At 48.0% G+C, this 16,205-nt stretch overlaps 1 protein-coding gene across 1 annotated transcript in view; it reads right to left on the bottom strand.

The window, feature by feature from the left end:
* LOC133156184 (cell adhesion molecule 2-like) overlaps window positions 1–16,205 on the bottom strand; it is a 39,632-nt gene extending 23,427 nt beyond the window's left edge. Inside the window, exon 1 of the mRNA XM_061281992.1 lies at window positions 15,982–16,205. Within this exon, the coding sequence (XP_061137976.1) occupies window positions 15,982–16,045 (64 nt within the window). The 5' untranslated portion in view covers window positions 16,046–16,205. The remainder of the gene's footprint in view (window positions 1–15,981) is intronic.

Raw genomic sequence — 16,205 nt, 5'->3', positions numbered from 1 at the left:
TCTTGAGACTATTTCATGCGCCCCGTTATGATCAACACACCCCCAATTTGGTGTCCATCAGTGAAACAGGTGTCCTCATTTTTGCCAGGTGGCTTTTGGATTGAACGAGTGTGTTCCTGGACCCCCAAAATACGTACGTCATCACAAAAAGTACACGTCAAGGTCCCCCAAATGGCGACTCACTCGTTGGGAAAAACCATTCCAAGAGAGCTTGGTGCTCTTCCCAGCAGCTTACTCTCTCTCATGTCAACTCGTTCCCTTCCAGCCAATGAGTTCACCAATTCACTGCCAGCCAAGCAACACAAAATGACGGGGCCAAAGCCCGGCTGGTCTTTCGAGGACGATGTTCAGTTTAATCACGACTGCATGACGCGGAGAGTCTCGGCCTTGTTCTCCTTTCACTTGGAGGGATTGCAGCAGCCAGGTGAGGCTTGAATAATTGACGCTCTAATTTCTCGTCGCTTTGTTGTCAGCTCCTAAAGCTTTTTCTCCACCGGGATGTCCAAGAAGTTCGTCTAATAAGGAACTGAAACTAATAATGAGCTGACGTGCCCCCACCCCCCCTCGTGGTGGGCTGACAGCAGCCTTGAGTTACACTCGAAGCAACCCCCCAAGTTCCCGCCCTGCCTGCGGTAAGCCTCCAGGCATGCTGACCGCTCGCGACCTCTTGGAGATTCAGCTCTCGGGAGGTAAGTCTACTCAGAAATGTGGGAGGGAGGGATCTTCCAAGCTGCAATACAATTCAAAATGGGACCGAGCGCTGAGCAGGAAGTGAACAAACTGGGCTGCTCAAAACCACCGAAAAAAAGAAAAACATTTGGATTTCTTCATTCTCTGGTCAGCCAATTTTTTCAATTGCTAAAAAGAAATCCCTGTTTTTTTCCCCAAAATCGCTTCCCCAAGCAGCTGCAGCGTGTCCAAGCCGGCCGGCCGGCGGCTGACACGCCGCGCGCCATCCTTTCTTGGCTCGGGACGCGGCCATCTTTCAAAGCCGGCCAAACGTCCTCGGCATACCGATTCCCCTATTGGGGCTCATTTGCATAATCCCGCCAGTGCTAATGCAGCGCCGGCCGCGACAATCTTTCACGCCTTCCCTGTCGGCGTGCCAACACCAGCGCCACATCTGGCGCGCCCAAAAGCGAACAAGCCGTCAACAACCTTGCAGATGTAAGATGATGATATAAGCCACCATAGGGGCAGCACATTTTCCGCCACGGAAAGTGAAATGGTTGCTTTTTCAAAATTTCAGCGCTTGCATCAGGCACTGGGCCCTGGAAAAGGACTCCAGTCGAAAGGCCCACAAAGTGCAAGCGGACCCTTTAGCGCCCAGACAAATATCCCAAGTGGAAACGCGACACATCTGTGCGGGGAAGTTGTCACCGGCTGAAATCAGCCTTTCATTTCCGCACTCATTGGACTCACGCGGCCAGATTTTGCCATCCCGCTTGTCGGGTCGTGGTGGGGGCTGCAGACCCTCTCCGCCATTTATTGCGAGCGCCCATGTGTGAGTCGCTACGCCACGGGAAGCAATATGGTGAAAGCCGGAGGCTACGGGTGCTTTTCTTTTTTTTTGGCCGTATGATGGATTCACTCTGCAGGCTGCCGGCCCGCCAGGTAGCAACTCTGTCCGTTTCCTGACACCGTCCCCCCCCCCCCCCCGTCACATCATCCAAACAGCACTCTTTAGACAATTGCTTGCAAAATCAACAATCATAGCAGTCGTTTCGCAGAACTAATCATACCTTGTATGCCCCCCCCCCCCCCCAAGTAATAAGTACAAACAATGCAGCAAATTTGCTCGCTTGCTTTGTTGTGCTGACTAATATTGTCGCCATAAATACTCTTCATTTACATTTTAAAGTTGTTCCAACTAAAGTTACCGTTTTAGCCCCCCAAAAAATATTTTTAAAAAAGGAGATTTGCCACCCTAAATCTGCAAGCGGGTCACATCCCCCGGGCTTGCGCACGCACACACACACAGACACACACTCACATAAATAAGCAGAGTGCTTTTTGACGCTCCTCAAAGACTTTGAAAGAGGTCCCCGATGAGTCCCAGCGTGCGAGCGGAGAAACCTGCGAGTGTTTTTTCTTCTTTGACTCGACGTAGCTATGCAAATGTCCCGGTCGGGCTTCACCGTGTTTGAGCTGAATCAGGTTTCCAGGGAGGGCGGAAGCAAAATAAGATCACAGCCTCTTAGCTGAGCGTAAGGGGGGGAAAATTTTCAATTCCAAATGCTTCAAAGGCGGAATGCAAATAAAAGTCTGTTGTGATTTATCACCTCGCCGAGCGCTCGAGTGTATCCACTCTCCTCGGGTATTAAGCCAAAAAAAAAAAGGACTCCTCAACAAAGCGGTGGCAAAATGGAGGCAGACGGATGGGTGACCTTCTGTCCCCCTTGGCGGCACAGAAGGTTTCATTTGGGCAACACTTGTTTGCCTGTTAATTTAATTAAGTCCATACTGGAAGGACAAAAAAGGGAAGTCCCCAAAAATGAGGGGGGCCCGAACATGAAGAATAACAAACGGCCTGTTAAAAAAACCAAATGAAGCCAGTAACATATTTTAACCGCACAGAATGATGGCAATGTCATGAGACGCTTTTCAAAGTCAACCTGTCGCTGACACACAAGCTCGGTGTCATGTCCAAGCTCAATCTTGACGACGGCCGATTCCATCAATCGCCAAGCTTGTACTGGTGCGCCTGACAGCTGCAATGATCGTCCGTCATGGCGCGCCGGTATGGATGATCGCATTTCAATGTGAATGGTTTCAAAATGTATTGTTTGGATGTTGGCTGCAAAACTTTTACCTATCTATCCATCTGTCATGACAAAAAAATGTCTGAAAGACCAATTAGAGTGCAAGGTTATGACGAGCCCTCCAGATATTCCCAATCCAGGTCATTTTGCGCCTTGGGAAATGGCACTTATTCTACCTTTCAGATGCTTAAAATAGGAGCAGACAATGAGGAAATTCAAAATGACCTTGACTGCAAACAGAGCAGCGAAAGGCGACCTCAGAAATTTCACGCGGGTGGAGATTAGACGCAATAATCCTTGCGCCTCATCGAGGAAAATTATAGCGTTCTCTCCGAGGTGTGCTCCATTTTTACCTCGGTCCTTATAAAGTCTTTAACGGGAGGGGAGCCGCTTCACGGCCGCATAAAAACGCCATTACGGCAATTATCGACGTTCAGCGGAGCTCGGAGGAAGCAAAGTCCCGTAAAAAATGAAACTCCCAAGCAATGAAACTCCTTTTTGTGATTGACACCAACACAGAGGTGTTAATTGGCTTGTTAGCGGATATACTCAAAGTGGTGTTTCAATTCAATTTGTCTTGTCACGTTCTCCCTGACACATGATCTTAAGTCTTGGCCATATTTGGGAAGAAAAAGACAAAAATACTGGGGAGTCCAACTAAAGGAAGTGAGGTTTGATAGAAAACGAGTGGACTTAAAGCAGTTCCCTGAGGAACCATGTCGCGCCATATCAGAGGTCAATGATGTTGGACCTGAGACATCTCGGTTGCTCTTGTGCTTCCTCACAGAAGTTGGAATAAATGTCTCCAGGCCGCTTCCCTCAGATCAAGAACGAGGTACTGGTAAGACACTTTGTAATCTGACATACTATAGTAAGTCCCACACTTTGAAAAAATCAAAGTGTAAAACAGCATTGGTATAACATGCTCAAGTTTTGCACAAAGCAATCAAGTTTGTAAAACAGGGACAAACTGCATGCGAGGGTGGCGGGGACGAATCAGAATGCGCCACGGCATCCTTCCATCTTCCTTCCTTCCTGAGTCTGGCAGCAATTATGCTTTCTTTCGGCTGAGCGGTAGAGAAGTGTCGCTCGCTCGTGCTCTAATTAAACTCACCTCCAAATATCCTTGCTGACACTTCCGGAATACTCAAAATCCTTCAAAGCGCCAGCCGAGGGAACGGTTTGTTACGCCCGCCCGCCCGCGCGGGAGCCACGCTAAATTCCCCGTTTAGACCCCGGGGGGGGGGGGGGAACCACCGCCGGCACTCATATTTCCTGTATTCAGTGTATTACCTGACAAAAGACAATTTGCGGCCCATTCAATTTATTTTTAGAAGGAGCACAACTCACCCCATTTGCGCCCCCCCCCGCCTCCATGCATGCCGCTGAATAGTTGGCAAACTCATGGAGACTCACAAGGTACATTTCATTCCGCCAGTTATTCATGCTAAGCGCCACCTAGCACAATACAAACAAACAAGGACCAGAAATAATGGTCGTCTTGTGAAAGCACACACGTTTGCAACGCTTGTGTCATTTGATGAATGTAAACGCTCCGCCGGCTCGCACAATGAAAACAAACAGAAGCAGTCCGAGAGAGAACAGCGTGAGCCTTGGCCCACCCGGCCCGCCGCCGCTACCGAAATAAAGGCTTATTAGCTACCTACGAGGATTAAATCTCATCAGCGGAGGCGGCGGTAAATAAATGTGATTCCGCTCTCCTCGCCGCTCGGTAAATCCCACGCGTTTGGACTCCATTAAAAGCTCACATAAAAGCTCTTGCGTGCCACCACTTGTTACGCCCCGTGAAAAATGACATTGGCTAGCAAAAAGTCGAAAGCGGCAGAGGAGGAGGAAGACCAAATGAAAGGCAATTAAAACAAAAACGGCGGGAGGGAAGGAAGGAAGGGAGCAAGGAAGGCTCATGGTTTTTGGCTCAGTATTTCTCCACTTGGCAAAGAACGCTTGGGAAAAGTTGAAATTGGGTCAAGGAACAGGTGGAATTTGGGGATCGTAAAAAGGGAGGCACGTTTGCACCGTCGTCAAGCTTGCGTTCCACGTTGCTAATCACCCAGATGATGATTCATCAACGTGCCGTGCCAAGTGAACGATTTGCTGGGTCTGACAACTAAAGCGGGAAAGCGTGACGCTCCAGATAATCACGCTGATGCGCCCGAAAACAAGCATCTGTCACAACCAATTGATTGTTTTTTCCAAAAGTATGCCGGGTGATTTCTCTGGGTGATCTTCTCAGAAGCATAAACAAGCATGCTAATCACTTGATTTTCACTCGAGCGAAAAGGGGAAGAACCGCTTCCCTATTATCAGCCCACGGTGATGTCGGCTCCAAATACGAAATTGCTCCGAAAAGAATTGGAGTATTTGGGTATCCTTGAAAATGAGCAAATCATTTGTTGGCTCATTTCCTCCAGCTCGTAACGCTAATGCTAAAGTGATGGTCGACGCTAAGCGGCTGACACCGGCCGGGATGATCCATAAAGCACACTGACAACGCGCTCCGCTCGCTTCAAGGCCGCTTCAATCATTTGCGGCCGTGAAGAATATGAACTAAATAATTGATCGGTCGCCCCATTGTTATTCAGGGGTCGTCTGGAGCGGGAGGCGGGCAAACGCAATGGATGGATCCGCACTTAATCATCGGCCCACCACATCATCGCTCACGGCGAAGGGCGACGGATGTGACTCGCGTGCGCGGCGGCGCCGGCGGCGGTGAGCGGAGCGGCCAAGGCGGGTGGGGAGGGAGGCAGGGAAGGAGGGCGTGTCACCTTGCTCGAGACTTGCGTCAGATAGTATTTTGTAAAATACATGCGACAAATTCATGGATTTGTAAACTGGATTGATTTGTTTTTGGAATCCTGGCGGCGGCGGCGGCGGGGTTTGTGGTTTATTTCAGTTTGAACCTTCAAACATATGTTTGGTCCATTACTTCCTGAGTCAACAAAAGCCCTTGTCACAATCAATTGGCAAATAAAACAAATGATCCCTGTAATATGCACCCAGATGACGGGAATCAACAGGCTTGTTTCTTGCGCGCTAATGCCCCAAAGTGGGTGGGCAAGATTGCCCCCCCCCACTCCAATGGGAGCCAAAGCGATGGGACAAGCGGCGATGTCATAGAGTGTCATCGCCTCGCACACGAGAGACGCCGCCGCGTAGCATTCATTTGCGCTAGCGTTGCCATGCTAATTAGGCCATTTGCCCGCACTAAAGACATCATTTGGAGACCAAGTCAACGGCGGCCCATCTGCTTAACGGCCCGCCTGGGTCTGGTCTCCCATTAAAAGATCCGTCACACAGGACAAAGAAATATATCCTCGCTCCTATTATTGTCCTAATCCAATTATTCAACATGGCTTGAAAATCCGTGGCCCAAAGCTCCAGACGATTCAGACCTAATTGAACGCGGCGGCGGCCGACAGAAGGTTTCGTCCGCCGCCGCCGTCGTCGTGGTGAATGTATTTTGTTTCATTTTCTATAATTGGCTCAAAACCCCACCATGAAAACATACAATCATCGGGCTGAATGGACCGTCAAGCACGTAAATGTTGAATACCGCTGTTGAAAATGAATGAAAATGCTCATTTCCTGGCCGGCCGATGACCATCAAGCCCAACAAAAAATGAGTGATTAGAAAAATGGAATCCAGTTGGATTGGGACATGACGGCAAACATTTGCCCGAGTTTGACGGGACGGGACGGGACGCTCGCTCTTCCACAATCTGCTGATGGCGTCTAATGGTGTGTGTGTATTTGTTTTCCCCGGCCAGTCGGTCGGGCGTGTTTAATCGAGTCCCATTGGAACGCGGCACTGCAACTACTCGCTTAACGTGGAAGAAGCCGTGCCAGGTCAACTTCAATTCTTTCATTTCAAGTTGTCAGAAAAAGAAATGAAGTACAAATACGTGGAAAAGACGTGCACTCGGTTTTGTCTTAAAGTATTTGAAGCAAATAGAAACACACGCTTGTCTGTTTCTCGCTCTCTCTAACACACACGCCCGCACGCACAAATAAAAGCCCGCGGCTGAATGTTTTGGGCGAGCTGAAAACAAATTGAGGTGATGTCCCCTCGCAGGCAAATAGCGCCCACTTTTGTTGTCCTTATTTATTTCGCCGCGATTCACCGGTCGTCTTTGTACAGTAATCGATGTTGATGAACGAGCGGCGAGGCTCTCTTTTATTCCGATAGAAAGTTTCCATTATCTCTCGCAACGTGTTCACTCTGTCAAAGTGACAGGGGTCGAGGCGAGCCGCACACTCCGCCGAGCCCCGCGGCCGCCGTCATCCGTCCGCTCGCGCCCGCAACGCCACCAAAAAAGAATTAGAGAAGGGCAGGAAAAGAAAGGCTGGTGAAGGAACACAAAGCTACAAAATCTATAAACGCTCCCGTGTCATCCATCAAAGTCGGAAAGATGACACGGGAGGAAAATAAATCAAATAAACGCGTGCGGCCGTACAGTTCCTGGCAGAGGTCCGAGGAGATACTGGTCGTCACGCCGGTGATTGCGAGTTGCTTTTCCGTGAGCTTGCCACACTTTTCAGTGGGCATTATTGATACATTTCAAAGGGAAAGAAATGAAAAGTTGGAAACCTCGGAGATGTTTTGCGGAACGTCGAGGAGCAAATGTAACAATCTCACATTCTTCTGTCTTTTTTTGTGGGTCAAGTCAAGTTGATTTGTATAGCTCGCAAAACGTCAATCAAAAGACGGATCTTGCAATCTTAACACCCGAATGATTTTGTGGAGTCGTTGACACGCGGCGAGGCCCACCGTATGGCTCCGGCTCGCCTTTTGTTTTGGCCGCGCTCCCGTCGTGAAGTTATTAAATATGACAGCCGAGCAGCCCGGGTAATTGCGGCCATTAATGCGCTTGATTTCAACAAGCGGAAATCAAAACTCCCGACAAGGTCCACAATGACGTGACCACCCAACAAGCACACCTCTCTCAAACCAGGATAGAAGAGCGGAGATCACTCAAATGTGCCGGAATGAAACAGTAACGGCTGCCGTTTTCAGGAAGCATGACTATTCGGATTAAAGTGAACCAAATGGAGGGAGGCATCCTTTGCTTCATCTTGACCTCCTCCAGGTTTCAATGCAAGTTGAAATAGGACCAAGTGTTGCCTTGACATTTGAGACGGCAGCTTTGTCTCCATTTGGACATTTTTCATTTCAAAGTTCCGCACCTTGGCCTGCCAATCATTTTGGGGGTTTCCGCCGGGCGGCAATTAGAGCGCAGAGGTGGACTTGCGCAATCAACGGCGGGATGTGAGCAAGACGTACGTACCAGCTCAGCTATTTCACGTGCTTTCATCAGGGAGCTAGCTCCGGAGAGGCCAATTTCCGACCGCTTGCAATATTGATGCCACCTGAAATGAGACTGATGGATGGCGCGCCTGTTTGCTTTTGTTTGTCTGGGGTTTTTCTTTTTTGCCCAGCGATGTCATCAGCTCGCTGAAGCAAAAAAAAATAAACACGGGTAAACCTAACGAGGCGTTCCGGCCACACTTTCGGATGATTTCGAGTCGTGCTGTTGATTTGTGTTGAGCCCGCTGGAGTTCTATTTCAGTGGAATGTCTGGGCACCCCAGCTCAAATGCCAGTCCTTGCCGCTATTTGGAACGAGATCATAAAGGTTTAGCCTCGGATTCATCAGAAAGTGCCAAACAAACCACGCGGGTGACTCGCCGCGATGCGCCCCCTGATGGTCACGCACCAGAAATGGCCACAACCGTCAAGCCCGTAATTAAAAATTCCCTTCATTACCCAAAAATCTCATCTGCAAAGACGCATAACAAATCTCCTGTTGGGCGAAAACAAAGTATAATAACGCAGGCTGCGGCCCAAAACGCCAAATAATCATCCAATTAAAGGTGCGAAGGCACAAAAGAGGGAGCCAAGGTCAAACGCATTTAAATGCAAATAAGGCCGGGCCAGGCGGACGTGCGCGTTAACGGCCACGTACAAATGAAAGCAGCTGCCTCCGGCTTTCCAAAGTGCTATTGTGCCAATGAAACCTGCCTGATAGACTGCTTGTTGTTTTACCCGCAACTTGATGAAGGGAGAGTTGGATTGCGCAATAGCTATTGGCCACCTATGTAGCATTCAATGTTCGAAATAAATACAAACAACAAGAAATGCAGACGGCTTATAATAGATCCGAGCATTTTTAAACAATGACATCTCAGACGTGTCGGCTGTTCAGCCAAGCCAAGGCTGGCTTGACAAAAAACATTTTTGACTCTCTTAAAACATCACTTAGGTCGTATGTTTTTAGAAGCTGTCATTTTGTCAGCTTTAATTTGAAACTTTTTCTCGGGATGCGGCGACACTTTGACAGCCCATCACGCGGGAAATAATTATCAGCGCACATTTGTCACCGGCGAGAATGTGGCGAGACACTGGCTACAAACATTATTTGTCAAAACACTTTGCCGGGACACGGTTGCTAATCAGATTGCAGGAAAGACAGGCACGCTGAATAATAACACACGCAAAACAAAATACATTTCTGTCTTATTTCACTGCAAAATTTGCCCATGTCCTGTTATTCATGAGAGCTTCCAAATGATTGAAAAGAATGAAATGGGAGTCATTTTGTTTGCAACTATTGACAAACGCCAATATGGGACGTCGGACAGGGACCTTAATGAAAACGTCCATCACCGAGGAAGGCGGCATTACAATTAGCATTCATGCTAGCTCATACGCCAGCACAGCAATGGCCTGTATAATCTGGCCATGCGTTGCACAGAAATGAAGAGGACTTTCACTGCTACTAAAAGTGACTCGAAGCTGCAGTAAAAATTTCAGAAGATTAAAAAAAAACACGCCTGTGAGTACTGTAAGACAAACAGCATATTGTTGGGATAAACCTTACGCACGTTTATTTTTTAAATGCTACACCATTTTAGTCAATGAATGTACCAACCCTCAAGCTACATCGTTGATTTCCCGCCCGGAACTTGCAATATGCTCGGCCGCAGGCGCGTTTTGATCTCTCCGCCCAACGACGACGTGCGCACAGACAGATGGACCGAGGATCTGCCTCGGCGTCCCGGCGGTGTGGGGCGGGCGGGCGCGGGCGGGCGCGAGCGAGCAAGCTCACGCCGCGTTGGCCCGACAACAAAGCGGGCCCTCCGCGGCGGCGTCATCTGACATTCTGGCCCGCAAGCTGTTGCGCCCTCACGTCGTGTTACATACGCCGGCGCACATTTCATTTACACGTCTGCTGGCAGCCCACCAAGCGGACAAACGGCGACGGGAGCCTGACAAAACGCCTCGGTGATATGTCACTTTGGACTTTACACCTTGTTGACCGTGACATCCACGTACGACGACAAGTTACGGCTGGCTGCCGAGGATTCAATATTTGACTATTCTGTTAAACAAAAAAAAAAAAAAAGATTTCTTTTAAGATTTGGAAAACAGCTAACACGAAAATCTGCTTTGGAAAACTAACAAAAAAAATCAACGCCGCACACTGGTTGCTAATCACTTGCGTCAATGCCAACTTTCTGCAGAAGATGCAGATTTTTTCTTTCTGCAAAAGTAGTGAACATCCAATTTGATCAAGAAACCCGAAAGAACAAACAAACAAACAAAAAAAAAGACGCAAGAGCGAGCACGAAATAGATGATGCAATGAGCACGAGCGCCTTCACAAGCCATTCCCAGACGCCTTTAGGCGACGTTTACGCCATCTGCCGTCACCGCGTTTGACATTCGTTCCTACTGAGAGACAGCTGCAAGCGCAAATGCTTCCCACACTCCATGCTGAAATTAACTTTTACTGAGTAGAGGACAGGGGGGGGAAATCAATTAAATCAGAAACAACCTTTAAAAAGCAGTCATAAATTCCAATTTGCATTCATCTCAAACCAATGCTTCAAAACATTGCTATATGACACATTTGATGCTATTATGCTGCATATTAATGCCGCCGCCGCCAGTGTGGAAAAGTCGATCACACACAAAGGAATGTCTTTTCAAATAAGCGGCAAAGCAGAAAATGTTCCCTGTGTGATAGGCTCTTTGAAATAGCACCGTGACAGATATCCGCAGCGCGGCATCCCGCGACGTCTCCGACATGAGACGACGGCCCTTTTCCAGTAGCGGGGACGCAATGGGGCGCTCGGTGCGGTCGACGGCAGGTTAGCTTCTGGGAAAATAGGTCACAAGGTGAAAATGGGATCGCTACGGAGAGGTGAAGGAAAACGCAAAACTGTGTGCCTCCACCTAGGAGTCGACAATGGAATTACACCCAAAATAACAGAATACTGTCCAAAAATAAATGATGATCGAATCCAAGTGCTAGCGAGACCACAAAGCCAGAACAAGCAGGGAAGAAAAAAAAAGTTCAATCTTTGCTACTGGAATGATGAATAAGGCTATTGTGGACACGTTTCTGCATTCCTCATCAATGTAATCGAGATCCAGTTCAAATGTTTGTCATTAAAAGTGTCAACCTGACCTGGTGTGTAGCCATTTTGAAAGATTTAAGCGAGTTTACAGACTGCTTCCCATTCAATGCGTTGGTGGGCGGCTCGCAGCGTTTAGTTAGCATTTGGGACTCAGCGCTCTTGCCAGAGTTTGCACTTTACATGCAGCCAGTAGCACTTCACAACATCCTTTCTTGCAGGTATGTATTTAGCAGGTCGTCGTAAGCTATACGTAGCTACCTACCTGCAAGCTAACTGATGGCTAGCCAGCTAGATGTGACAAAAGTGGTCGTTTTTTAAACTACAGCGCATTACTTTTCATACAAAATCCTGATGAATTATGTCCCATTAGAATTTGGCAAGTTATGCTTTTCAAAATAAACATTTGATGAATTCCATCCTGCTTGTTATGCCACATTGCCATTTACACTGTGACAATTCGCATTTAACTTAACGGATAGCGAAAGTCGATGTGTTTACCAACGACGGTAACGAGATCAATGCCCGACCACCTACTTTTATCTCCTTGCCATTTACTTTCTGAATGTCACAGATGAGCTCCAAAAAAATAATGATGATAAAAACTCTCAGAGGCTTTCCAAACCAGCCCAAAAATGAAACTAATTGAGACGTTGCCCTTTCGGACCACAGAAAAGTAATCGACAGTGAACAAACAACAACAACAAGAAAGCTAAGCATGTTAAGAGAGGTCACGGCAGAGCAGGTTGACTGTTTTGGTTGCCCGCGACCACGTCTGCGTTTTAACCTTTGTTGCAGCTTCTGTCTGTATTAGCTTTCCCACACATTTTGCTCAAATTAGATGACCTCTGGGAGGGGGGATTTATCAGACAGCTGAACTGATGTTACGCCAAACAAAGAGTGAGAAGACATCAAGTTCCTCACTCAAAGCGTTAGATGGGGAACTTTTGAAAGATTTTCCAGAAAAGTTTTCAACCTCGTCAAAATGTCACGCCGTCAACGTTTGCGACGAAACGAAAGGCAGCGTTCACGTTTGTCTGTCAGGGTGTGCTCGCTCGCTCGCTCGCTAATGGGGGAATAACTTCAAATGAGAAAAAAAATCCCAGATGACAGACGAGTGCGTCGAAAGACTAAAAAACACAGGGGCGCTTCCAAGTAGATAGCTCTTTGGCGATATCGAGGACGGAAAGGAGGCAAACGTGATCACCTGCCAAGAGATTAGGATCACAAATCCTGGCTGTCAGTATCCCGCCTTGATGCAAAGGAGGAGCTCGCCGCTCGATGGCATCATCGCAAAGACGCGGGAGGGAGCCAATGAGAGAATTTCAGGTTGCCTGATAATTGGCATCCTTTGCGTTGTAATCTGGAACAACGCAAGCAAGCGGGTGGGTGACATTTCCAACGGGATCACTTGGCGGTGTAAATCTCAATCCGGGGTCCGCGTCGTGTATTCATTACACCACTGATGGGCTCAGTGGCTTTCAGACTTTTAATAGGAAACGCTCGCCAGCTTCTCCTAATTGAAATATAATACGTTAGCGCTCTTTTCTTCCTCTCGGAATGTGGCAGAATGTTCGAGTACGGAGCCAATTACGGGGAGCCATTGTACAAGTGCGAGCGCTTATTTGACACGGCGCTCGCGTGCGCCGGCAGCCGTTTCCGTGGTTACCATTAATTTAACAGAGTAGTAATGGTAATAATGCAGGGAGAAAGAAAGAAAAGTTTCCATAATGACACATTTCACATCATGTCGGAAATGCGCTCAGGAAGATTCAGCGCTAGTCACTAACAATAATTAACAAGGTCATCAAGTACATAATGGCCAGAATTTTATGGATGATGGATGCTACATGGTTACGTGATCAAAACTTATACAACTATTTCTATAAAATATGACATCTTTTAAATAACTATACAACTTTGTATTGGAAGAAGAAAAAAATATAACTAAATTTACCCCAAATGTGTTTTTCCTCATGGATGCCCTATATGGGTGATGTCTTTTTTTATTTGTAAGCAACCACAACATTTTCTCAATCTAATCAGAAATCGTCACCGGTTACAGAAGCAAGCGCTCCACACGTCCAATTCCGACGAGCCCAACCATTTGCAACGCGCCAAATCTCTTTTTCAGATCAGGCCTTTTGAGAAATTGCTCTGATGACATCTCGCCGCCTGGTCGCTGCCCGCACAAAAGGCAGCCTTCAAGCAAATCTTTGACAATTTTGCTTTTCATAGTCGCCGTTCCTCTGGTCGCCACCGACACAAAAGCCATTTGCAACGAGACAGCAGCTTCCCGCCGCGGCGCTGTGTATTTACGGCGCGCTGATGGCGGCCCCCGAGGTTGAGAGTGGTCATTACGTGAGGGCTTGCCTCAGCTCCGGTGGTTAAGGTCACCTGCGGCACAGCAGATGCCGGCGACGGGCGGGCGGGCGGGCGGGCGAATGAATGCGTAATTATGTTCGCCTGCAAAAGAGCAGCGGGCCGACCCAAAGTCAGCGCTTTTGACTCCTTCGCTACAAGTCCAAGTCACATGAAAAGATATTAAAAATAGCAGCGTCGTTTGCTGATCATCGGGGGGTCCTCCAGATGGAATAAATAGATCGGATGTCTTTGGAACACGCATCAGTTATTCCAGAATTGTCACCGTCCCTTGGTGTTATTTTTAGAAGCTGCGTTTTGTATTTCGGATTAAAGGTCCCGTCTAACATTGTTTTTCTGCTCACTTTAGGGGTTTGGTATGCAGCTGCCGTGCCGACCGCGGCCGATCCCTCTTTATGAGGACGTGCGATTCTGGGCTTCTACTTTACTTTGCAAATTACACACGGGCACATTCACCATGCTAACTTTCATGCATCTCCAACATGGCAAGCCTTGAAAGAGAAACAAGTCCAACGGGAGAGCTATTTATTCCATCAAGCAAAAGTGAGCATTATTATCAAGAGGCTAATGTCAACACTTTCCTCCGTGTCATGTGACAAGGACCACTTCTTTGGGGCCTGGCATATATGCTAAAGGCGCTAACAGAGCAAAACAAAAACAAAACAATGCTCATGCTAAGATCGTGTGAGTGTGAGCGTGTGTGTGTGCGCGCGCCTGCGTGTGTGTTTGAGAGACGTGAACCTTAAATATGACAGCTCTGAGTATCATTTGCCGTTGCCTTTAAGTTCATTTGACAGAGAATTTCTATACAAACACACACACAGGCAGGCAGGCAGGCAGGCAGGCTCACAAAGTCAGAAGATGAAACACAAGTGCATTTTCTCAGCTATCAAGTGCCACCCTGCAGTCGAGGCTCCCAATGAAAAATGACTCGGCGTAGGTGGCAAGGCAATACAGCAAATGTAGAAGAAACCATTTTAAGGCAGAATAGCACTCAGTGGAGCACGAAAGCCCCCCAGATTTTTTTTTTTTTCTGCTTTCACCAATGCACGCTCTGACAAGAGCGAGGCAGCCGCAGACAATGGAAAATCAAACTTGTGTTTTTGTTTTTCATCCTCTGAGCAATGCGACTAATCCTTACCGAGTCGCTTAGTAGTGAAATTCTTCTGCATTAGGTGACTACTTCATGTTTGTTGTCTGAAGATATGGGAGATCATTTTGGCTTGCCTCACATTATGTGTGTCACTCGAGGCCACAATCATGTGATGCAAACAAAGACGTAATCAATAAAATGCGCGGCCGCAGAATTCCGAAAGGCTTCGACCGGCACAAAATGAACAACGTTAAGAATGAGCGTATTTGCGGCTCATCAATGCGGCGGAAATAAAACACACCCTTGCTGCCTCTCGCAAATGAATCTTTTTGTTCAAAATGTCGCCTCATTCGATCATCGGATGTTCGATGACACAATTACCCATTTGATTTTTTTCTTGCCGGGGCTTCAAAACACCATGGTATGCCCTATTGTCAAAAGCATAACTTCTGCCAAAAGCTACACAACCAACCTTGCTAAACTCAATATTGACACACACACACACACGGACCGTTGAAATGTGGGTGTGGCTGACTGGCCATGATGCCTATTCTCGCTTAAAAACTCATTCTCTTTTACGTGCTTATTAAAATGTTGCTTAGGCGCCACCTGTTGGAACCTCAGTGCCAAGCAACTACAACAAGTTCAACTAAAGGGAGGGGCTTCTTTAAGCCATAACGTTGTCTAAAGGGAAAAAGTGCTTTGCTGCCATCTTGTGGCATCTATAGGCAATTACAAGCCTTTTTGTGTGGCGGCGGCTCCTCGTAGATTTTCATCAGAACTCAGAGTCCAATTAACGGGGAAACCACGAAGGAGGGGTTGAGGTATGGGATGGGAAGGGAAGGGGGTATATTGGGAGACTTTTGGAAGTGAACGGGGAGGAGGACTTCATTACAAACACACGCACACACACATTCCAGGAGCTGCATCTGCTGCACACTAATTTGCCACATAAACAGGTAAAACCCGACGCATTATGCCAAGGTACACACACACGCCACACAATCCTCCGTGCTGGAGGTGACTGCAGCAGTCAAAACAACGCGAGCACCGTGAATCACAAGCACACAACTTGTGCTCCCGCGGCAACACGCAAACTTGTGTCGCTCGCCACAGTATTTCCACAGAGAGCATGCGCACGCACGGCGCAACTTCCCCGCATTACAGCGCACACAGGACAGATGATGGAGAATTGGACCAGGCGTGACGCGTGTTATTTTGAGGTGGGTTCTCTCTCCATGCACGCAACGCACACCACGCCACGCCCCGCCCGGTCTTGCAGCATCAGCCTCCCCGCAGGCACTCACCTCCAAAAATGCTGGCGCCCAGGCTGGAGAGGAGGAAGAGCAAGTGCCGCTGGAGCATCGTCATCTTCACTTCTCAAATGTTTCGCTGCCTTGTCGTGACTTGGCGCTCCACGCGTGGGGAACGGAGAAACAGGGCTCACTTATCCAGACGGGGATGCGCAGACTACATGGATGAACTCTGACGGGTGATGATGATGCTGCTGCTTGAGAGGAGGAAGAAGGAG

This window comes from Syngnathus typhle, linkage group LG6 (assembly GCF_033458585.1).
Source record: "Syngnathus typhle isolate RoL2023-S1 ecotype Sweden linkage group LG6, RoL_Styp_1.0, whole genome shotgun sequence".
Lineage (NCBI taxonomy): Eukaryota > Metazoa > Chordata > Actinopteri > Syngnathiformes > Syngnathidae > Syngnathus > Syngnathus typhle.
The sequence above is the reverse complement of the archived record's forward strand: the minus strand, read 5'-3'. Positions and strand labels throughout refer to the sequence as shown.